At 37.2% G+C, this 25,064-nt stretch overlaps 1 protein-coding gene across 8 annotated transcripts in view; it reads right to left on the bottom strand.

Moving 5' to 3' along the window:
• The window catches only part of CSRNP3 (cysteine and serine rich nuclear protein 3), a 93,663-nt gene that overhangs the window by 41,022 nt on the left and 27,577 nt on the right, over nucleotides 1-25,064 (bottom strand). For 6 of the 8 annotated variants that reach the window (XM_072341293.1, XM_072341284.1, XM_072341288.1 and 3 more), the window contains exon 2: nucleotides 24,051-24,221. In XM_072341293.1, the coding sequence (XP_072197394.1) occupies nucleotides 24,051-24,198 (148 nt within the window). In that variant the 5' untranslated portion in view covers nucleotides 24,199-24,221. Of the gene's footprint in view, nucleotides 1-15,467; nucleotides 15,558-24,050; nucleotides 24,222-25,064 lie in introns of those variants that run through there. The other 2 variants (XM_072341291.1, XM_072341292.1) reach the window with 2 other exon arrangements.

Raw genomic sequence — 25,064 nt, 5'->3', positions numbered from 1 at the left:
TTACGTATTTTAAAATGCCACCGTTTTTCTCTGCTCAAAGACAACGACTGAGCAGATGGCGGGTGGCTGAGAACCCTCCACATCTCTTAAGCAGGAAACACTACCACATAGACATTAATGAGAAGAAATGAAAGCAGGCTAGACGTGCTACTAACGAACAGCTGGGTTAGCTGCAGCTACGCATATTTTCTCCCCTGGCGATATCATTGATGATGTCACAAGGCTAGTGGAGGAAGACATAAACAAAAGGCAGGCATTTTGCTGCAGCGGCGCTGGGGGGAGGGGAAGGGGGGGCAGAGAGTGGGGGAGAAAAAGCAAATGCTTGGCAGATGGAAAGAACAAAAAGAACTGGTAAGGTAAACGGTATCATTCCACTTATTCCACATTTCCTGGGTGTTATTATATATAGTATGGAGCACTTTTCAAATCTTGAAAGGTTAGAGGAAAGCATATTCAACAAGATAGTGTTAAACCAGTTTGCAGGAATTAGTTGCTTCTGCAGGCAGACAATAGCAGCAAGCAGTCTTCATGCTGTATGAAAAACAGCCTTCATTATTCAGCTGTTCAAGTTTGGGAAATAAAAAAAAACCCACTTCAATCCTCCACAGTGAAATTTGGAATTTCCAAATTCTAACTTGACTTTTTTTCAGAACCTACATATACTCCACCCCACACCCTATTCTTACAGGTATAATAAATAGAAGCAGGTTCCTATCAGAATCGTCTTCTGCAATTTCATCATATTGCTATAGAAATGCCCTTAACCCCTGAGGAGTTAGAAATCACCCAAGAGTTTCAAAGCAGGAAAACCCAAACCTCCCTTGCCACTCCAAAGAAGGAAAGAAGAGCTCCAAACACTTCCTTGTATCTCTCATACAGGACTTGTTGGATTTCACCTGTGAAGTCCTGTCCATCACAGGACTTTCTCTGGGAAAATCCAACATCAACTCTCTTTGAAGCACTAGTGGAAGTAAATGTGCAAATGCTGAGCAATCTTCCCACCCAAAGCTTCCCATGGGAGTCAAGGGGTAAGCAAGGCTCCTAGTAAATCCACGTAAAAACAGAACCAAGAATCTTCTGACAAATTGTAAATACAGGTAAATTGTCTGCCAGATCCCACACTGCTCTGAAAGACCAATTCAGAGGGAAATTCTTATACTTTCCTATTCCACAGAGGCTACAGTTAAAGGCAACTGTTGAAGAAGTTTGGACACTGAATCATCTCCACCATTATAAAAGAATACATAAGTCTGCTTTACTCTAGCCTGTGTGCATTTAAATTTGAGTACATTTACACAGATTATATGCACTGAAATACACATCTTGCACAGAATTTTTGAAAAAAGCACCATTTATCAGAAAACAGACTAAAATTTGAACTTCTGATCATTCTCACCTTATACAACTACACTATTTGTATTGAACCTAATCTGCTGTTCAGAATCTTATATCACTGTTTCATGATTCCAGTATGAATTCAAACTGTTATTGGCAGCTCTGCTTAATCACATGAGCCAAAAAGGAGCCATTTGCACCCAGTGCCTTATTTTTCCAAAAGTACCTTAAAATAAAATGCAAGAGAAGACCAGGAATGCTGATTTCCACACTAACTGAAGAAAGAGGGTCTTACTTATACTCCCTTTTGCAGTTCAGTGACAAATCTAAAGCCCAGAATTCATGAGAAGTGTCCCATAGACCACACACGCTTGACCTCAGCTCTCAGAAGCAGTACAGTTTGGAAGTTATGCGTTGTATTTTATCAGCACCAATGGTTCCAAAACGCCTCACAGTTGACTTTTAGGTTTTCAAGTCAGAGATTTGTGATCATTACTTCAGTAACACCTACAGATCTTGTGAATGCAACCTCCTCTAATTTGAGCTAAGGTTGAGGTATTGCTGCAAATTTCCCATGGAACAATGCCATTCCAGTAGTTCTACAGAACTACTTTTCTTGAGAGAAAACAGTGAAATATTAAAGCTCTCCATTTGAAGTTACTGTCAATACATCTGGGGTAGGATAACCTTAAATATTAATTTTACATGCTTCTTTCCAGACCAAATATAACTTAATCAAATACCCTTTCTCTCCCTGGATCCCATGTTTTGTTTTTTTCTGGATACATCACAGCCAAAGCTGAACTGTCTTCAAGCAGTTCCTTCTTAAGCACTCAGTTCAAAATACTGAGGGCTCACAGGATTTCAGTTGCTTTCCTAAAGAACATACTTTGGATTCTTGAAGTACATAAATATGAAAAGCTTAAATTACATTTTCTACAGAGAAATCATATTTTGAAATAGTTTCTAGAAATTTGGGAAAATTGACAAATCTAATTACTTTTCAAATCAATTTGAAAGGTAAGAAGACATTAAAAAAGATTATTACAGCCGAAGGACAGGCATTAGAAGCTGTTCTGATTTCAGCCACCTTAGCTTAGAGTCACTCCAAAGAGTGACTCTACAGCATGTCAACGTAAGACTGCCAGTGCCACCCTTCTTTCTTATGTCTGGCACGTGTCATGTCAGTTTGAAGGGAAGCACATGGGAGTTTCCTTATTTTTTGACTTCTCAAATTTCTCCATACCAGGAGAAACTTCCTAAATTACATAGCATAAAGCAGCCACACAGTAGCAGTGAATACTCTTTATGTATTTCATGAGGTATACAATATCCAATTTCCTACAGACTGTCTTGAAAGCAACCTCATTTTTACTGATATATTATTGCTATATCTTACAATACCTGAATCTTTTTAAGATAAAAAAAAAAAAAAAAAAGACTTAACAACCTCCATACTCGGGTGGTTTCTCAGACACTTCCTTCCAGAAAGCAGCTGGATGGGCTTGAGCAGTACTGTGCCTTAGAAGAGCTGCTGAGTTCAAACAAAAATAACCCCTGCAGTTAATACTTGGGCTTTCTTTCTCCTTTTGCAAACTTTCTGAAAGCTGCTGGTTAACCATCAAAACATAAGAATGCATTAACCTTGTGGCAGGTGAATTGATATACTGAGGTGTACAGCAAGCAGCAAAATAATCTCTTCATTGCTGTTGCATTAGATTATGTGAATAATCAAAGCAATTAAATTAAGTGTTGTGGTAATGCTTGATACAGCCAACACTAACCTTATGCAAGGTCCTAAACACCAGCAGAAAGCATACTTTCTCCAAATGAAAAACAAAAAAACCACCCAGAAGGTAAGCTTTATATTGAAGAGAAAACTGCTTGTTATGTTAAAAAATAAAAATAAAAAAGTCTCAGAAAAAGCCAAATACTTTAAGAACAGAGACTGCTTGTGCTGTCTTGTATGCATTTCATAAGCCAGCTTTGCTCCAGCTAGTTTCCATGACAGCTCAGACATAGCAACATGATCTGTGCCAGGGAGTAATTCAGAACTACACAGCTATGTTTGGTGCCATAAGATATTGCAAGACAAACGCAAGAATCAAAGGTGGTTTTTAGTTTTTAATTAACTGACATACTCTCTACTGCTTTTGCTTTTCTCCTGCTTGGTTGCTAAGCACACCTTTTCTCATAGTATCATTTTCTGGCTTACAAATTCCACTTGGCTGCTGACCAGCAGAAAGATTAAAATTAAAAATGTAAAATAAAATCTGGAAAAAGAAATATCTGAAGCAAGCGTGGTAGCTATCATTTTCTCTTCTCCTCCAGATAGAAGGTTACTGAGACAGAGGAGAAAAAGAATCCAGTCAGGAGGAATACCACCATCTTTCCTTACTGACTTATCATCAGCATTGCCGTAACCAGTAACACTGCCTCATCCCTTGCTTTCACGGTTTACACAGCGGAGCAGACAAACTGTTCCGATTTTATGAACAACTCAAGATTCCTTCTTCCACTGGAAGATGAATCTTTCCTTCTCGTTTCTTCCCAACTACCATAAATAGATGAATTTCAACTTGAGCATAGACAGCGATAAAATATAATAGATCTGAACCACAATGCAAACAATCCTTTTTAACAGCTAGGCAGTAACTCACAAAGCATCATCACAATTTACAACACATTTTCACTTACAATAAAACACAAAGTGGACTTTTAAACCTATAGAACAGAACAGAACTACGTTCTAAAGTAAGGTGTCTCCACTGAATTTCTAAATATCAGTTTAGGGTCTCATTCCAGAGGAAGTGAATTTGCTGCAAGACTTGTTCCTTGCTTTGTACATCCCACATACCACCCTACATGTCATTTACCATTTAAAATAACACTGATTTTTAGACTGTATGTAAACTCTGCTGTTTCAAATAACCTTTAAAGCCTAGAAACTGATTCTCCTGTAGTAATTCTGTCCACAATAATTTCTCTTTGGCCAGCATTGATTTCTTTCCTTTATGTGTTTCCAGAGGAGCCTGAAAATATATGTTCTTTACCTCTTTGTTTGTGCACCAGCATCACTGATAGTATCAGCATTGCACTGGGAATTTTACCGCTCCTGTTGAGTTTTCTAAACCAAAAAGAGCCCAACATATTTTTCCCCCATAAGTTCCACTACATGGAAAAAAACTAAGTGTATTTTGCAGGAGTATCCTCTCCTTATCCCTTGAAGATATGGTAATGCTCTGACCTTCTCCAAAATCAATGTTAAAGAAATTCAGTGAAAAATCCTATCATATATTTAATGTCCAAAATAAATTTCATAGCATATATATTGGATCTTAATCAAGTCAAAACCTGAATCACTGTGTTATTGCAGTAAACATTTTACTGTTTCTTCATAATATCTTGGGCATTACAGCATTTGTGTAGAACTGTTCAGTGCTGAAACAGAACTTCAGAAAGTCAGTCCTCCCATTTCAGCAATAAGCTTAACAAGAAAGACTGATTTCCAACAACAAAAAACACGTTATTTGACAACAAATATATTCAGTAAACAAAGACTTCCTGCAAGGTTTATATTCAAACAGCTTGAGAATAAGCTAATGAATTTATGACACAGATAAAACTTGGGCTGTGGCAACCACTGACATTACCTGACAAGAAACTGCATCATTTAGCAGCTTCCAGTGTTGCAGAAAAGTACTGATTACTACTTCAGTTTATTTTTGGCATCTGTGCAATGACCACAGTTTCTCCATCAATTTATCCCTTTGGCCAAGCATTTTTAAGCATTAAGGATATTATCTCTGTCACAATATTTTCCTTTCTAGCAGCATATGGACACTGTTTGTTCCTGCTATAATAGATAGAAATAAATCTCGTGTTATCAAATATTTAGAAAGAGTCCAGTCAACTTGTCTGTTTTGACCTAGGTTACAGCAAAGGTGAAAGGTGACAGCACCAGCTGTCATTTGCTGTTAATAGACTTTTACCAGATCAACAGCTCCAAGCCTGTTGAGGAACTCACTGGTTTTGTGACTGGAAAGTATGAAGTTGAGGTCCTTGGCTGTCTCGTTCTATATCTTCAGGTAGGCAAACTTCACTGGCTCTACTACAGTTCTGGCTGTGTCCAAGAAACCATTTTCATTCTGCTCTAAGTCTGCTGTTGCTAATGGTTACATATGTCACCAGGATACAGGATTCTTAACACAGACTTCCACCATTTCAGATTTCAAGAAGTATGAGCATTTGCCAGGGCCACTTCCATATTCTTCCACAGCAAAAGACAACTTCAGTGCCCTAGATGTCTTGGAATGAGATATAGCAGTGGCACTGTTTACATGCAGAAAAGTTATTTCATATAATTTACAGTGGCATTGAGTCACAACTGTGCATCCTGCAGTTTTCTTACTATCTCCAGTGCCTAGACAATTCCTGAGCAGTCATATTTAGCTTGTAGGAGACTTAAAATGACTTGCTCTTTGCTGATCCTACTATTCTTTCGCTGCACATGCAGACAACCTCAAAATCTACATTCATACTGGATCAGACCTAGATCAATAATTACTAGCCTTTTGATGACAGCCAGTTTGACAAGCCATGAAATAGGGAGAGTTTGAAGAGAAAAGCAGTATCTCCAAGTAGACAACTGAGATGACTAAGAAAACTGAACCCTCTGAGAACACAAGGAAGAGATCACAAACACAAAAGCCTGTCTTTTTTCTAACTGCACAAGTTCATCTCACTAAAGAAGTATTACTTTCTCCACAAACCTTACCCTGATAGCTATCTTTAGATTTCATACTGCAATAACAATAGCATTAACAGATTCCAATGAGATCTCTGCCTTAAAAGCTATATATTTTAAATGTCAAACAAGAGACAAAGGTATATTCAGAGAGCTGGGAATGCACAGAAAACAGAGATGTCACTTGTCATCTCATAAAAGTCATCATCGCATAACAGACTAAGAACTTGCTTCAGTATCTAGAAAAGAGCAAATGGTATATACCTTTAGGACAGTAAAAAAAAAAAAAAAAAAAAAAAAAAGCACACTGCTAAAGGGGATACAAGGAGATGCATCAAACAGGTCAGGGAGGCATTACCTTTGAAGCAGCACTGATATACACAATAACACATTAGGAATACGTTAGTTAAGGCCAGGACTTTGTGATATTTGAGACTGGAAATACTATAAAGTTTGTTTCACAGTTCGGTTGTTTATCCTAGAAGATATATATGAGACAAACTGCTCAATGGAAAAATGATACTACAATAAAAATCTGAGAGGGTTGCACCTATATGTTCACTGCAAACATTTATGAGACTAAGAAGAAAAAAGTACATACGGAAAGGAAAAAGGTTGCTAAAGACATAAGCATACAGAAAGATGTAGGGTGGGGAAAGAAAAAAAGAAGTACCTTTTAAAAATAAATTCAATTGCAGGTAGGAGAACCAAGTCTGGGAAACTGCACAGACAAAGCAGCACTTCAGAGGATTAAATATGGTAAACTCCTGAAGGTGGGTTGTGAAAGATGAGGCCACAATGTTTATTTTGATACATAGCAAATGCATTTATAACTAGAATATTTGTAAATAAGACACATAGGTTCTAAGGTAGTTGAATGACAAAGTAAATGTTTGAACACCAAAAACACCATGTTGTGACACTGACAGTCAAACTTTGCTAGGAATATATTTCTAACCTTTATAAAAAATATCAACAATAATAAAACAATTCATTTGTATCCCAAATCTTCACCAAATAGAGACAAAATTCACGAAGTGAAATGCGCACTAGCAAGAATTGGAAGATAGGAAAGGTAGCTACATAAAATCAGAAAATTTGTGGAAAAAGGACCGATGACCCCAGACTATTGTGAAGAGGGAGGTGGGGGAGAAAGAGGCAACTTAAAAAAAACAATCAACAAGATCCTATTCTACAGATACAGGCTGACAGCTGAGTCAAATCTCGCTTGAACAGGGAAAATTCCTGCCTCTCCACACATCTGGTATTTTGTTCATTTTCAGCATACAAGCAAGGCACCCAGGTGGCTCCACTAGTGGTAGCACTAGAACACTCTATCCACCACCCAAACAACCAAGTCAAAGCCAAATCTTCAGACAGCAAATAGACATTCACAGGCTCAATTGTACTTTATATGTCAAACATGGTAATTTTTACTAAGCAGTGAGTAACCAATGAAAACTCTGAAGCCAAGGCCTGATAGCACATATAAAAAAATGTAACAAACAGCACACATTCTTAAAAAAGAGCAATTGCAAAGAAATGACCAAGCACTTGGGAACTGTTAGGCAACTGTTGTTTTCCTTATAAAGGTGTTACTAATATTTTAACTAATGCTGAATTTGAAGTTTTCTTTGTATTGTAAGAATTGCCAGCATGGGGCTTGCAGCAAACACCTGAGATTAGTTTCCAAAACCAGTTCAAACTCCAAAAGCTTTTTCTGGTAATTAACTTTATGAGACCTCAAGCAATTTAATTATCCCATGCCTTGCTTCTCCATTAGAGAAAAAAAGAAATCAAATACCTTATTGTTACTTATCCCACAGTTGTGCTCTTAGCGTTAAAAAGAACAAAGTATGCTGTGACACCGCCAGCTGGAGAGGATCTGCCTAATAATTTGGAAAATTATTTTCCAAAACTGTTACACAAGAAAACAACAACAACAAAAAGCTATAATGACAGGCAGAAATTAAGAAAATTTAAGTCTCATATGAACTTCACATTTCTATTTATGTCTATGTAACAGCAGTAGGTGGATGGGAAAGTACTATTTCTTCTGATATCCTATCGCTTGAATTTATAAAGTAAAAGTCCTTCAGATAGGAAAAGTTTAAACAAGCTAGCATTATTTTCGTATACACAAAGCAGTTAAAAGCCATTTATTCCTCTTCCTAGAGATAATCCCTGCTAATTGCTCTAGTCATGGAAATGCATTCTGTGGGAAAGGATAATGAAGAATACTTGTCAAATTGGTAATGTCATTATTTCACTACACAATCCAAACAGTATAATCTGACCCATTCCCAGCATGCTGAGTATTAGCCTACAGAAAAGGACCCATGCATAAGCCATTCTGACCTTTCCTGCTAGTTTCTTCTGACCTTTCTGACCTCATTAGACTGCTGTGTAGGAAAGCCTAAATAAAGAAATAAAGGAGCTGTTGGATACTCTTGATGGATTAGAAATAACAAGAATGTGTCTAGGACTTAAGTATAAACCAGACCACTGAATTTCAATGTTTTTCAAGGAAATCAAAATGACAACACGGATGACAATGAAGAAATAGGGAGAAACAGTGTTAAAATATTCAAGAATGAATAATGATTTTTAAATCGTTCATCAGCATCCTTAACCATTTGTTCTGATGCAGTTTTAGGTAGTTGGGTTTGACTCAGGTTCTGACTCAGTGAGAACAGATATCAACAAACAATGGTCCCAGCACAGTTATTCTCATTAAGTAAGAATGTAACTTTAGCAACATGCTGAAAGAGGGCCTTAGTCTCTTCTGGACAGATCTATTTAATGAATCTCTCAAATTCCCAAAGCAGGGAAACTCTAGAGTCTAGGATACAAGTCTCTGAAATCCCTGCATCACGTTTCAGCCACTACATCACATAATCAGCACTATGTGTATCTTAACAGACAAAAGGACACAGATGCTATGAAAGTGCTCATTCATTAAATAATACAATTTCTTCAGTGGAACTACTCAACAATTCTCACACTGGTTCCCAGACCTAAAGTCGAAAACTCAAGCATTTTTATAACTTGCTTACTAGGAAGTATCAAATACATACATTATTTTTGCTTACTAAATATGGAGTTTTGCCGTTATTTATTTTTTAGCTAGTGTTAATATCTACACAAAAGTCTTAGAAAAGAAACCACAGCTCCACAAAAGAAAACCCTCATACTATGAGAGAAATCCTGCAGTAGTTGTTCTTTACGTTGGAACATGGGGCACATGCCTTTTTATCTCTTATTTCTGACTTCTAGGAAGAAGAGAAATACAAGGAAATTTACAGTCATATACACATTTCAAGTTCCTTTTTAATGTAATTGCTGATTAAAACCTATTTTGTACTGAACCAGCAGAGATTTTTAGTATAAGAATTTTTTTCTTTATATGCTTAGCTACTCCTAAAAACAAGACACTAGCAGATAGGCTGACCTCAGTCAAGAGTTCAGGCTTTATCATGCTATCCATTAAAATGCAGCCAATGTCATATAAAATTAAATTATGCCCATTTTAAAGAAAAAAAACTAGCTCATTAGTTTCTGAAGTATCAGCTATGAGACATCTGCTCAGCTGTCCCGAAGTTTTATAGATCCTGGCAGGGGAAAACTGTTACATTTGTGATAGCAGAGATCATCTCCTTCAGCATTTTACAGCATTTGGTTAAGCTTTGTGTGTGATACATTTTTCCTGGGCTAATCAAGCACAACTGCTAGTGCCAAGCAAGCACTATCAGAAGAGAACACTTGCAGCAACTCTCATGAGCATTTTCAAGTGCAGAAAACAGCCACTGGCTCTAGATACTATAATACAGCACAAGTTGTTAGAGGACGTACACATTAAAAACAACTGAGTCAGGTTTCTTCTACACATTGTACAGTTGCTTCATCCCAGCAGCTGTTCCAGCACAACTCGATCAGTCTTCCTGAACTCTGCAACCCCTAGTTAAGACAGTGCACGTATGCACACCTTTCATCTCTATCAGCCCTTGCTAATTATTTCAGAAGTCATACGTGGGCTGGGGTCTTTTTACTCCTCTGTTGCTAGCCAGGGACTGTCATGCAGAGAGAGTGACTAGGAACCTAGTATTTGGACATGAAAAAGTCAAAAGCAGAACTATGAAACCTCATAAAAAAAAAACAAAAAAAAAAAAAACAAACAAACAAACAAACAAACAAACAAAAACCTGACATAAGTATGTAGAAATTTCTATCAATATTCTGTATGTAACTGAAAGAAATTCAATCCTGGTAACACACAGAGTAAAGAAACCACTCCAGAAAGGGGTAAAGGTCTCCACTTAATGCATCAGGGCATATACTTTTAGATTACTTGTGCTTTTCAGGATGTGATGACCAATTGACCTTTATGAGCAGGGCTGACCTGCAGGGAGAAATTAAATGGAGGCTGTTGTGACACTGAATGGAAAGTGCATAGATGGGGTGCCAACCAAGTGTGAGAAAGACAGGCTACTGCCTGTAGAAGGTGGCACAGGAGTAACAAGATGCTTGAGCTACCAGGTGTAACATGTTGTGAAACAACTGCAAGATAAGCATTTCTAAAGCTAAGCTGAATTAACTAGTTAAAACGAACATCTGGATATAACTTTTTATCAATAATTCTGTGCAGATCCATCTCTATCAAATGTTGCATTGTGAATCTACTCAGCTTTTCAATGTCTTATAATTCGCTTATTCCTGTGAATTAGATACAAAAAGTCAAGCTACTATTTAAAAAACACTTAGAACAAACTTCCCATGCACAGAAAGAAGGGCAAAGAGAAAACAGTCCGAAAGAAGAAAGGAAAGCACATGTTAAGATGAATATTCTGTTATCATATTATTTATTTACACTGTTATCTCATGTATTAAGTTATTTATGTTATTTATTAAATAAAGCTTGGAAAACTTGGGAACTACATGCCAGTCATTCTCACCTCTGTGCCTGGCAAGACCATGGAGCAGATCCTCCTAAGGACCTACTAATACACACAGAAAATAAAGATGAGGTGATTGGTGGTAACCAACATGACTTCACCAAGGGCAAGTAGTGCCTGACAAACTTGGTGGCCATTTATGATGTCAGTGTATAAAGAAACATCTACCTGGACTCATGCAAAGCATTTGACACTGTCTCACGTGACATCCTGGTCACCAAACTGGAGAAAAATGGATTTGATGGATGAGCCACTCTCAGGATAAGGAATTGGCTGGATAGTCACACTCAGAGAGTTGTGGTCAACGGCTTAATGTTTAAGTGGAGACCAGTAATGAGTGGTGTTTCTAAGGGATCAGTGTTGGGACTGGATTTGTTTAACATCTTTGTAGGTGACATGGACAGTGGGATCAAACATACCCTCAGCAAATTTGCAGACAACACCAAGCAGAGTGGTGCAGTTGACACGCAAGAGGGAAGGGATGCTATCCAGAGAGAACTGGACAGGCTTCAGAGGTGGACCTATGCCAAACTCCTGAAATTCAACAAGGCCAGATGCAAGGTCTTGCACCTGCACCGTGCCAATCCTTAGCACAGATACAGGTTGGTTGGAGAATGGCTTGAGAGCATCCCTGAGGAGAAGTATTTGGGAGTGTCAGTTGATGAAAGATTTAACATGAACTATCAGTGTCCTCCTACATCACAGAAGGCCAACAGTATCCCAGGCTGCATCAAGAGAAGTGTGACTGGCAAGTCAAGGGAGGTGATTCTACCCCTCTACTCTGCTCTCATCAGATGCCACCTGGAGTACTGCATCCAGTTCTGGAGCCCCCAAAACAAAAAGGACATGGAGTTGTTCAAGCAGATCCAGAGGAGGGCCACAAAGATTATCTGAAGGCTGGAGCACCTCCCCTATAAAAACAAGTTGAAAGCTGGGCCCTTCAGCCTGGACAAGGGAAGGCTCCATGGGGACCTTATAGTGACCTTCCAGAATCTGAAGGGGGCCTAGAGGAAAGCTGGGAAGGGAACTTCTTATAAGGGCATGTAGCAACAGCATGAGTAGAAATAGCTTTAAATTAGAAGAGAGTAGATTTAGACTAGATATCAGGAAGAAATTCTTTACTGTGAGGGTGGTGAGACACTGGAACAGGTTGCCCAGTGAGGTTGTGAATGACCCTTCCCTGGAAGCATTCAAGGCCAGGCTGGATGGGACTTTGAGCAGACTGGTCTAGAAGGAGGTGTATCTGCCTATAGCAGGGGGGTTGAAACTACGTGATCTTAAAAGTCCCTTCCAACCCAGACCATTCTGTGATTCTAAAAGGAACCGCCCCCCCCCCCCCCCCCCCCAAGGGCCTAGAGCTAATCACAAACAATCCAATCAAAATGAAGACTTTCAGTAGTCCCTTTTGTTTAAATACATTATTTGGTCTGCAAATTATTTACTATGGGAAATAAATACACTAACAAACTGCTAGGGTATATTATCCCCAAAGCAACACAAGAGAGAAGAATGTATGTATTTGCCTAAGAGAAAATCCCTTATTGCAAGGAAGAGCAGATAAGGCTGTTAGTTCTGAGAAAGCAACAGAGGGAAGGAATGCCCCTTCAGAGGCATAGATCTGCTCCACCTGAGAAACAGTGAGCCTAACAGCTCTTGGTACCCAGGTGAACGCGCTTTGAGGAGGTTTAAGAGAAAAACAAGTGGGGGAAAGCTGTGTTTTTAGCTGAATGTCTTTTCATAAAAATGAATAAGAATACCAACTTCTATAGTAACACACAGCTACTGAGAATCAGGCACCAGGCTGCAGTCAGCTGCAAGAATTGGGTGCTTCTCTGTGGGGGCAGCTTAAAGTCCTTTATCTACTGATTCGACAGTGAGTGAAAGACTGTACAACAGCAGACAAAAATCTTTCTCTGTAAATGTTTAGCAGGTGACACCTTAAGTTTAACTGCAGGACATTGTTTTCTATGTAAAATGCTAGCATTGGGCCTACCTATCATCTGCAAATGCATTTCATCAACTATTCCACTGTCTGTGTTTGGTCTAGATTGCTTTTCATTTTCAACAAAAACTAAAATTATGATAAGCAAGTTTAGGTCAGAAACTGAAACTACCCACAGGTTAGGGCTAGTGCTTCAAGTAAACTGAGGTAAGACTGGTTCCTTAACAATAACTTTAAAATGTCTTTGAGTTCTAAAATGCTATTCTTACTAAGAGGATACTGAACAATAAAACACAATGTAATTTTACAGAAATACTGAACAAAAAGCCTTCATTCTATTAAAAAGCATTGAGGCTAAGATTTCTATATTACATAATTTTAAGAAATCCTAATTTTTTTTCCATTTGAAATCATTATGAATATTAATTGTATTCATATTACATAGAATTATGTTGTAATACTTGATAGAAGGTCAGTTTATCTACTACAAATATGGAAGTCTCTGCAGAAGAAGGCCCTTCTTTTCACTGAAATTCCATTAGACTACCAATATTCAAATAAATATTCAAGTATCCAACATAGTTACCTAAAGTATTTTAATACAGCACAAGAGATAGAAAACAAGAATGAACATCTTAGCAATCAGAGCACTGGGTTTGGTGACTGGTTTCTCTGATGTTACAACTCAGAATGAATGATTCAGAAGATTCTACATGTTTGCACAGCTATTAATTGTCAAGGTTCCTTACAGATTTTGTTTCTTGCTGATAAGTCCTAGCTAAGCCTTCTCTGATCACTAAAACCCATTAAGAGTTAATGAAGTCATGAAAGAATTCACCAGGACTCTGAGAAGAAAGTTACAGATGTAAGCCTCAGAAGTTTTTCTTCGAAAACAACTGTGCAATTAAGCCTTACATTGTGAGGTTTACTTATACACTATAATTCAAATAAAGCTGAAGTTGTTCTTATCCTGCAATGCAAGCATATCACTCTTTTGAAGATTTTCCCAATTTTTTTTTTATATATCCTATCTGTCTAGAGAAAGGCACACATTAACTTGAAAACTACTCGCAAACACTCTCCCTGATGCAGCAAAAGAAATATTGGTCTATTTCCTTTCCAAATCCCATTTTTAATTGCACCCATCAGTGGAACAATGGTGGCAGTAAGTCTCATTTGGAAAGTTTTCCCCACAGTGTTTACCAACTTACTGACTTAATGGAGCACTCCTAAAGTCAACAGGACTGTTTTCAGTTGTGTTTGTTTAGTCTTTTAATTATAATTCCACCTTCCAGCACACTAAGCACACAAACGAGAGGAGCACCCTTCTTTACACAATATCTCTAAAGCAAAAGAAAAACAACAGATAATCAAAAGTAGACTACATAATTTAAGGCTCCGACTACTGAAAGAAAGTTAAGTCTCAGCTGCCTTTGGTAGTGTGTGATCAGGATAACGTAGGAAAGGTAAAAAGAAATAATATAAATTTGTTTGACTCTGACCGTGAAAACAACCAATGAGAAAAAGAAATAACTACATTCATGGAACATTGCCCATGTGTGCATCTCCACATGATACAGTGCTGTACATAAGCAGAATACTGCTACATTTAGATCCATGGTTGTTCACGAAAAACAAACAAACAAACAAACAAACAAACAAAAAAACACCACACTTTTAGTGTCTGCATTCATGTCCTAGTTTCAGACCATTCAGGATAAGTGTTAACTACATCCTTGCTTTCCCAGTTTTTCCTTCATTAATATGTGTAGCATTTAAAAATAACATTCTAACAACAAGCACCTGAAAGATAAAAACTGTACATGTTTTCTAGGATCCGACCAAAACTTACAGCAAAGTATGAACATGTTATCTAAGAGATAGCTTTTATTTTCCTTTATTTATCAAGTATCTTAATTACTTTGTGGTGAGGTTCTTATTATACCACACTGATTACACACAAGTTCTTTGAACACATTTGCTACTTCAGCTGGATAGCTCTTTGAGTTTGAATAAATCATATCCATTACTTCCAGTCTTAGGAAAAAAATAATTGAATTGTGTTGTTATAAATTAAAATACAAGCTTTGAAAGCACCTCTTCAGACAACTTAGTGTTTTCCAGAATATTAAGCAGCTAACACTTTTGCAAGAAAATAACAAAAGATGCAAATATGCAACAGTTAATTCATTTACAAACACAGGCAAGAAGTTATGAACATTTCTCCTGTAAAATCTAATTACATTGGAAGCTGTTGATGTATAATAGTCCAAAAGCTTTTAGTGTGAATTTTAAGCAATTTTAAACAAAGTTGCAGCTGGAAATTAGAATATTTTCCCTAACGCTCTTCTAAAATTGCAGATAAAAATCTCTGCAGAGATGTAAAATATAATACCATGCTCTGTACCACCAAATAGTACCGAACTGAAATTGGGTCTGCATATCTTGTTATAGATAGATGCATGAGAATAACTGCTACCATACTACTGACCTTGTGTCTCAAAGAAGGGCAGATTCTCTCAGGAGATTTTTAGACCTCTGAAATCATGTTTTCAGTCTGTAGATATTTCCTTAATCTGTCCTTAAAAAAATGAAATTCGTGTCTCATTACTGTTAAAATGATATCAACAAACATAAAAATTTCTATCAAATTATTAGCGATGCCTTATACAACCGCATAGAATAAACCCCAAATCCAGATTGTAACAAAAATCAATAAACATGAGGAAACAGATCTCAGAAGAGCATGTGATTTGTGTGTATAAGCCATGTAAGTTACTTTACAAAAATATTTAAGACTGATCTAAATTACTGACTGCTGTCTATACTGTATTTCAGAAGAAGGGGATCTGACTTGTTAATTTAAATGAATGTGCAACCTTTGAGTACACAGCCAGTATGCACATTGTGGTTCTGGAACACACTAGCCACTTCTGCTCTGACACAACAGGAAGCCTGAACACCTAGGAGCCTGTCAGCGACCAGAACAAAATTCAGGAACAGCAAGGACAATTAAACATTAGTGTTGCTTACCAAAGCAAGTGACAGACTTGCCATCTGTTGAAGCACTTAAAGCGAGGTTTCATGTATTTCTAAAATACATTTTTTTAATGTAAGTTTTGGAAAAAAATTCTACCTGATCTATATTGTGCACTCGGGCATGTGGCTTTGATAAAAAGAGAAGGAGGAAACAGGCACAAGCTGGTGACAATTCTGACCCTGCAATTACAGGTACCAATTTGCATCACTTTCTATTTTGTCCCATAACACTTATGATTCTGCTTGGGAAAAAAAACTTCATAATATCTTAGTTCATTTTAACTTGCAAAAGACCATATTCACTTCAACATTTCCAAAAGCAGAACTTGCTTACTGTGGCTTGACTGATCATTTCTCACCTTCTTCTGTGGCACTGAAAGATGAGCACGGTAGAGACAGGCTCATGGTCAAAAGTAGCACAGAGACCCTTCAAATGTGCCTGGAAGGTATTTTGTGTTCATAGATGGTTCAGAGCAGTGTGATAATAAAAAGATATGCACAGATTCTAGACAAACCTCTAGCAATTTCCATCTCCTTCTACAGCACCGGGCATGTTCTGCTAGCTGTGACTCTCTGAGCATTCCATTCCTACATGTTTTATTTACCACAACCTCAAGCTTTGGTAGTGTAACAACTAATACTTCTCTATTTATGGCATGCTTAAGATTTTTTTTTTAGGATCAAACTAATTTGGAAAATAAGTTTTTGAATCATGATAGAAGAATTTCAGGTCGTAATTTAAGTCTGCATCATTCAGGCAAACTAAATCAACCATCAAAAGCACAAAGAAGTGCTTTACACTTCTTAGCGCCTTACTAAGTTTTACACAAACTAATTGATGTTTTCTGCCAATACTGCTACTATTTTTGGTTATCACAACGTTAGGAAATGGATGCAATGCACGCAATGCAAGTTTTTTAGAGCAATGAAGAGGTTGGCAAACCAAAACTGGCTTGTTTTTTTAAGGTACACAATCAAACAAGCAAGAAGCTAATCCAATAGTACATGACTGAAGTGATGGAGAGCAGCAAACTACACAGAACGGATCACACTGAACAGACTGTATGAACTTCAGAGCAATAAAGAGGGTAATCAAAGATGCACAGGCAGAGAGGGAAAGGGATAATTAGGTAAAAAAAACAGAAGGGAATTCCAGTATCACCTGCCAGAGGCATATGACAACGTGCATGTGAACAGCCCAACATAGTGCGCTTCCAGTGGGATAGCAAGGACTGTAAATACAGGTAGTTAGAGATCTGTGTAGTCCCTCCTCACCCTGCAATATGTCCATGTTTTAGCTCTTCCATCTTTAATTTCTATAAAACTAAGAGTCCTTCATACTGCAGAGAAAACAAATTAAATACTTCAAAGTAGAACAGGGGTTTTATTCAAATACCAGCAAACAGAGCCAAATAACATCAAATTAATGCAAATCCTTTCTCTGTTAATCTATTTTAATAATTTTTTTCTGAAAATTCATGCTTAGTGTACCTTTAAGCTATAGTTCTATTCCAATCACAACAGTTGCTGCTCTACACTTACCCTTCTATGTTAATCTCACTGATCAAAACACATGTTTAAAGATGCTACCTCATCACATACTGTCCTCCCTTCTCGTGGCTCTTTACCTCCAAACACCTTCAGTACTATATTATCTTCTACTTTGAGAAAACTCTCAGTTCCTTAAAGGCATTAACAAACTGAATTGACTGAAGCTGACTGAAGCCAGAAGCATCACTGATACCCAACTATTCAGGTAACTTTCTTCATACAGTTATGCTCAGTGACTTGTAACGTTAGTCACATAGATAAATTCACAAGAATGAGCCTTTTCGTTGCAAGCTATTATGGAGCATAGACTAGTAGCTACATAAATACATTATTATAAAGCACTCTATAATTAATGAAAATGTTTTACAGTTTTCATAAGAATGTGTCATTAGACATGACAAAGGTGACAATTTCTACTCATTTTAAATAGCGGTGTAAAAATGAAATGATGTCTCTGCTCCAAGATTTGCAAGTCCATTCCATACTATTCAGAACTTTGATAGTATTATATGAGCAAAGTAATGTGTAAAAAATGAAAACCAGTAGGAGTTGATAAGTGTGCTTCATTAAAAAAAAAAAAAGTCACAGAAACTTTCTCACTTTTTTGGTAAAATGTAGGTCACCTACAGTTTCCATAGTAACCACAGCTGCACCGTAGCTCTACAGATGACCACTGCCTATGGCTGCTTTCTTTGCTAGCAGGTGATGTACAAATACAGCTATGCCTCTGTTAAAAAGAGAAAAATCTAATGTAAGTGTTTGGAACTGCCGTTAATTTACTTGCAAACACAACTCTCCTGCTTCAATGTTTTCAAAAGTTTTTCTTAATATCCTTCAGTAGATAAGTTATTCTGCAAGCCAGCTGCAAACACACAGATTATGCTACAGTATTACTCCACACTACACAAGGACACTAACTGGCTCTGATAGGGAATGGGGAAATAGCAAGACAAGTAAATGTCCTTGATCAACCACAAGCTGTTTTCCTCTTTTAAACGGAGCAATTTCACTATTATGAGGGTTCAAACGGAACAAGCTACGTATCACCATGATAATTTGTTAAAGGTATTATGAAAACACTGAAACAAGCTTTGAAGTCTGGATGCTACTCACACACAAATGTAGCAGGATAGTACCAGTAGTCTTACATGTCATTAGAACACCAAAAATGTTACATATTCAGTAAAAAGATGAATGAAAATCAATAGAATTGAATGGCATAGAGGAGAGTATTATTTTGCTAGTTTCAGAAGGTACTCAAATACTATACTTAATAGAATTAAATGCACTTCAAAGATGAACAGAATAGCATTTTAGCACATGCCAACTTTATCAGTTTAGCTAGCAAAAAAGATAGCCTCTTCAGAGGCCATTGCTAGAAATGCAAATCACTGACTTGCAGAAGGTACCCTGGAAAGACAGTGAAGCTAATGAGAAACCATAGAATCATAGAATCATAGAATCATAGAATTACTCAGGTTGGAAAAGACCTTGAAGATCATCAAGTCCAACCGCAGCCTAACCAGTAGCCTATCTCTTAAAAAACAACCAGAGACCATGTCCTAAACTGTTTCTTGCAGTTCTTACTAGCCACAACTGAGAAGTCTTTCATTATTATTATTTTTAAATATCTCTATTCAAAGAAAATAGACATAAAAAATGAAGGAAGTTTGTATGGGCAGGCACCATTTGTACAGATCTGCCTTGCAGCTTGTTCCTCTCATTGTACTTCAAGTACTGGCATGTTTTCCTTCCTGACATACTCCCCTACACCTGCTTTTGACCAGTCACAAAGTTCTCCTCTAGCAAAATACTCCAATTGAAAATAATGAATTAACTCCTATGTCTCAGGAGGTACACAGCATCCTCACATTTTATTCATATTTCCCAGGCTAAAACAATGTATTCTGTACACAAACAATGTAATTTGCTTAAAGCACTGATTCTGACCATCTTTAAAGGCTGATATTAAAAGCTCTAAACCAGCACAGAACACAATGTATACTAAATGTATGAAATGAAAAATGGCAGTAGATTTAAAAAAAAAAAAAAAAAGAAAGAAAGAAAGAAAAAAAGGGGGGGGGGTGGTGGTGGAGGATCTTATTAGGAGTCTTTCTGAAGCTTCGTTTGCTTTGTAAGAACACAAAGAAAATCCAAGAGAAGCTTCCAAAGGGCCACTGGGACTCTCAGTAGGAATAAAAGCTGGCAACAGGACAGGGCTGTCTTGAGAAAGAAAGCATAAAGAAAAATTTCCAGACAAAAATGAAGCTATTAGAAGTTATAAACTGGTAACCGAAAAATCCTTTCTCCTTCTTTTATGATTTGGTTCATCAATGATTTCCCTACAGGATCTAACACAATGGTATCAGACCACCAAAGCTTTCACTAGAATCCAAATGTCATAAAGTTTCCTCATTTCTGAGAAGCAGAACAGCTACAGTTAGCACTCAATCTAAGTTATTTACTTCCAGGAAATACATTTTAAAATTCCGGTATTATTTCCCTAAGATCACGGCGAAATCCTGCACTAAAATAATGCCCATTCACATGTTAACCTCATGGCTTCTCCAGGAAAGAACACTGGGTAAAACTAGCTCAAATCCAAACTTAAAATTAGCTGAAAGGAAGAACTGACACTGAAGACTGGGGGTTTAGGCACATTCCTCTTTATCAAGAAAGTCACAGTCATTATGATTTAATGTTTTTTAAATTGTATACACGACACAGGAAAACAAACTTCATATTCTTTATAGATGGTTTTCATGCATTTGTAAAATTAAGTTATTTCACACATTAGAATAGTATCTGAAGATAACCACTATTATAGAATGTTTAAACAAGTGTACCATCAGTACACACTCCTGAGTGCAGACCAGGATTTGCACAATTGTAAGACACTTTCCTCTAGCAAACACAAAACAGAACTGCTAGTGCTACAGAATCCCAATCAACGTTTTTCAGTAATTTTCTAATGCGTTTCTCAAATATGCTTTGTGTATCATTGTAATGAAAGATGATGAGACAGTTTTACTAAGAGTTTACAAACTGTCACAGCATTAAATTCCTTTGATCTTGATAAAACTGGCTCACTCTCATTTTGTTCACTAGCCCTACCTCTTTCCCAGTTATGAGCCAGCCAATCTGTGTCCCTTTCTGCAAGCTAACATATTTGCCAAAGAAAATCTGTTAGCACTTTCTTGCTCTTACTATAAAGCACCTTCTTGCTTGTCAAACTCCTCCTGCCTCAGAAAATCTCTTTTCATTCATATACGATCTGATTAACAAGCCATCTTTCCTCCCCCAATACCTCTCTATTAGCTCCTCTCTGCATTTCCACTAATTGTTCACCTGTGGATTCCAAGGACTCTCTGTTCCCTTGTAATACAGGAAAAGTCACAGTCTTGTTCTTTCCTCCTCTCCCTTTATCCCTTCTGGACACCCACCTGATGAAATTCTATCATTGTTCACCAAGTGCCATTTTGCTGATGACTTACAAAGAATACTAAACAATCTCAGAAAACAACCTGCTGCGCTGCTTTGAGCCATGTCTTGTTCATTCCTATATATTTATATATTAACACAGTAACGTAAATATCCACGCAGTTTGAAAAGCAAGAATATCTTGAGCTATAAGTTATCAATAATTTTCCAGAAAGCTACTTGGCAGTGGTAGCAGGGTTTTCTTCTCAACTGTTCTATCTGAAAAATTATTGTATGTGAAGTCTGCCACAAGCAGGTATCCCTATTTAAGCAGCAATTCAATTACAGAGCTGCTCAGTGAAGAACATCTTGATGTGTCACTATGCTCTGTTGATGGAAAAATACTGTACAGTCCAAAAACTGTTTCAGCACTTCACTCTTGCTCTTTACCAATCAAAAATCACAGTTGTCATAGAAACTGTAAAAACTGAAGTCAGTCATGACAAAACAATGGGATAATGGAAAATGTCTGCTGGCTCAGGTTTTCATGTCAGAAATGCCTCAGTGAATTTAAATGGAGACTCAAGTAGTTCCTCACATCTTGTAGCAACAGGTGTGAATATTGTTTTTAATAATCCAGTCAGAGTCTGGAAAGCAGTAGTATTACTCTTGCTTTACACACATACAAAAACCCTTTTTCAAGTTACATATACATTTATGCACATACACCCCATTGCTTTTTGGATATTACAAATATATACAAACATGTACTCTGGCATACATCATATACTGAAACTGGCACATTCATTTCCATGGATGCTACTGGGAACATGAAAACCAGTAAAATGCTACTGTAATCTTTTAAATGCTTTAGATATGCCCAACATATTTCTGATTAAAATACGTGACCACAGGAAAATAAATAAAAGGATTAATGTAAAATGTTGAGTATTAATTATTAACAGCAGTCTTAATCAATGTTTAGCTCATGAAATACTGTTATATTATTACATTCCACTATCAAAAGAATTGCTGTGTGCTGACAGGGATTACTGGAGCTCATGGTGTAATAGAGGATTTTTTAGATTGCAGTTGTGTATCTCAGAAGTCCCTTGGAGAAGCAATGAATCTGCACATGGACTGATAAAGAAGAGAGAGAAGAATTCATACGAATCTTCTGAGATTTCTCTGAACAGCACATTGGCTTTGGGCACACAGTAGGAGCACAGACTTCAGGGAACACATGTGCAGCATAAAACACACCACTGCATAAAGTGGGCTGAGGAGGAAAGAATCCAACTGATCTTGTATAAGGTTAGAGCAAATACACTTTACATATTTTAAAAACCTGCTGTTATACATATAGCATAGTTTATCACATTTTTATTTGTGAATATTCTTATTCCAACACGTGCAGTGGGAGATCTCAAAGTGCTAGTAAACTTTAAACATCTGGGTTTTACAAAAGCTAATGACTAGTGCAAAACAATGCCAAGAGAAGACAGGAACCTGAAAATGACTATTGCCAGTACTTGGTTCAAAAGAAATGTTCTGATACAAGGTGCAAAATTCCAAATCCTACTGTACAAGAAAATCTTACACAAGCAGAAATCTGTGATCACTTCAAAAAACTCACTCTCCCCAGAAAATGTAGTAGCACACTTCTAAACACAATGCTTTTAGAAAAATAAATCTGTTTTTAGATCCTACCACTAATTTCTTTTTGAGGAAACAAACAGGAAGTAACCACAAGTGCCTCAGCTAATTTATATCAACTACCGCATTTTCTTCGACTACAGTTCTGATGCTCTGATATAAATACAACTGTAAATAGAAGAATACATAGCTTCTATTTTGACTCCATTGTATCGTCCAAGATTCAGCTACAAAGAGCCATGTTCTGTAAGTTCAAACTTCATTATTTATTCCTACTTCACACACACAAAAAACCAACTACTTCAATCAGTTTCTTTTGTGATTTATAAAGTCTGTTATTGTAGCAGTCATGGATTTTTGTCTCTTTGTTTTGAGTATTTGCTCCTCTCTCAAAAACCTTATAAAATAGTTACCCAAGCTGAGTTGCTTTAAAGTAGTGCCATTACCTATAGAAATGACAAGCAAATATGTTGTAGTTTTGTTGTGAAAATGAAAAACAAAAACCGCACAAAAATGGAATATTGGCCAAAGCTAAGCAAAATAAATGTATCTGCACCATGCCCCGAAGCCTATTTGCTAGACTAAAGCACTGGCAGACTGCCAAGTGGAAGAAATTCCAGACTGAAAACCATATTGCAAAGCTCAGAGAGTTCAAGTTCAAGAGCCAACAGCAAGAGCCTAAACACAATCAAAGCAGGGTAATGAGCTGGGGGTGGAGGAAGGGGGGTTGACTTCTCATATCTACCTGCGTCGTAGATCATCTCAGTCTTTGTTCATCTCACTACCATTCTAATTTCAGTGAGAAGCCTAGCAAAAATCTGGGTTTTTCAAAACCCACTCTACTAGCTGCTGTATGTATTCTGTTCTTCAAGTGTCTCATACAGACATCAAGTATGAATACTACACCTTCTCATAAAACATTATCCCTCTGCTCTGATGAAGGGTAAAAGAAAAAGACTGAGGCTCAGGTGACAGTATGAGTGATTACAGGGATCGGCTGCCTGATTTGCAACAGATAGTGCAGGCTACTCAGCACTGAACAGACAGAATAAAGCAAAACCACTGGCCTCATTAATTAGATACTGCTGCTTTTTCCTCTTCCTCCAAATTATCACCCAAAACAGAAGATGCTCACCCATTTTCCTAAAACATTTCACATTTCCTAGTTGTAACTGATAGGGTAAAAAAGTGAAGTTATGCACTCTGACAACTGCTAACTTTTACCAAAAAAGTCTACTACAGGAAAAAGTTGTTTTTAAACAGGAAGGATCTCCTCACACTGTTAACAATGAAATGCAATACAACAGAAAAAAAAAACAAAAAAACAACCTTGAGGTAGCCTACACCGTATTTCTTCAAAATAAGTAGAGCTTTTCTGGATGCCTTAATACAACACTTTAGTACTTACGGGTGAAACGATTAGAAGCTGATGGGTGGACATTGCTTCCGCTGTCAGCGCTTTCACTGCTAGAAATGTCATCGTCTGAATCCCACACACACGAGCAAGGCGAGGTGCCATTAACTTCTTCAAACTTCCTCTTTAAAATTCCACTCATTGCTGCAATGCTGTCACATGCACCTGTAACAGGAACAGAGGTAATGAAGCATTGAAACACCTGCCTGCTGTCCAAGTCTTCCAATTCATTTCACCTGGAGGAGTTTATATATCATTCTGATACCCTCATCTTTAGTTAAGTGGCTCCTTATCATAGGTTTTAAACAACTTTCACAGGAAAAGCTGTCCAAAAGACATTCCAACTCTATTACATACAGTCTTTTCTTCTTAAGACAGAAAGTGCTATCTGTATTCTACCAGAACACTCAACATTCTACAACTAATTTTCAGGCACAAAACTAAATAATAAATATTTCACTTTATGCTTTGGTCAAGCATGAAGTGTACATAGTCCCATATAATTCAGTAGAAATGCATATTCATCAAGTACAGTTCAGAATGAAACGCTCAGCACTAGCAAATGCCCACATTTTCAGTTAGATTTTAGAACATGAGATACTCAGCATCTTGTCAGGCCAGGCCCTGCAAATACCGTACTGGGGTCATTTAGCAATTTCAGTTTACGCAGACGTTTCTTGCAGAGCACTTAGAAAGTTATATTCAGAGCAGTGGCACATACACTGACCATTTCCATTCATACAAGTGAAGTGCCATGGGATCCATCCTTGTGAACTTTGCTTTCTAACAATACTGTACAATACAGTTGTTTCCCCTTCATTTAAAATACCTGACCTTTTTATCCCTACTTATGGAATACTAAGTGGAAACAAGATCAAAATTCCTAGATCATGTTAATGTACCTAACAGGCTAAACAAGTTATTTTTTCCTATATCTTTAATTAAAAAAAAAAAAAAAAAAAAAAAAAAAAAAAAACAAAAAACAAGTTTACTGTCAGCATCATTACA

The sequence above is a fragment of the Excalfactoria chinensis genome, chromosome 7 (genome assembly GCF_039878825.1).
Source record: "Excalfactoria chinensis isolate bCotChi1 chromosome 7, bCotChi1.hap2, whole genome shotgun sequence".
Lineage (NCBI taxonomy): Eukaryota > Metazoa > Chordata > Aves > Galliformes > Phasianidae > Excalfactoria > Excalfactoria chinensis.
This window is presented reverse-complemented; position numbering and strand designations above follow the sequence as displayed.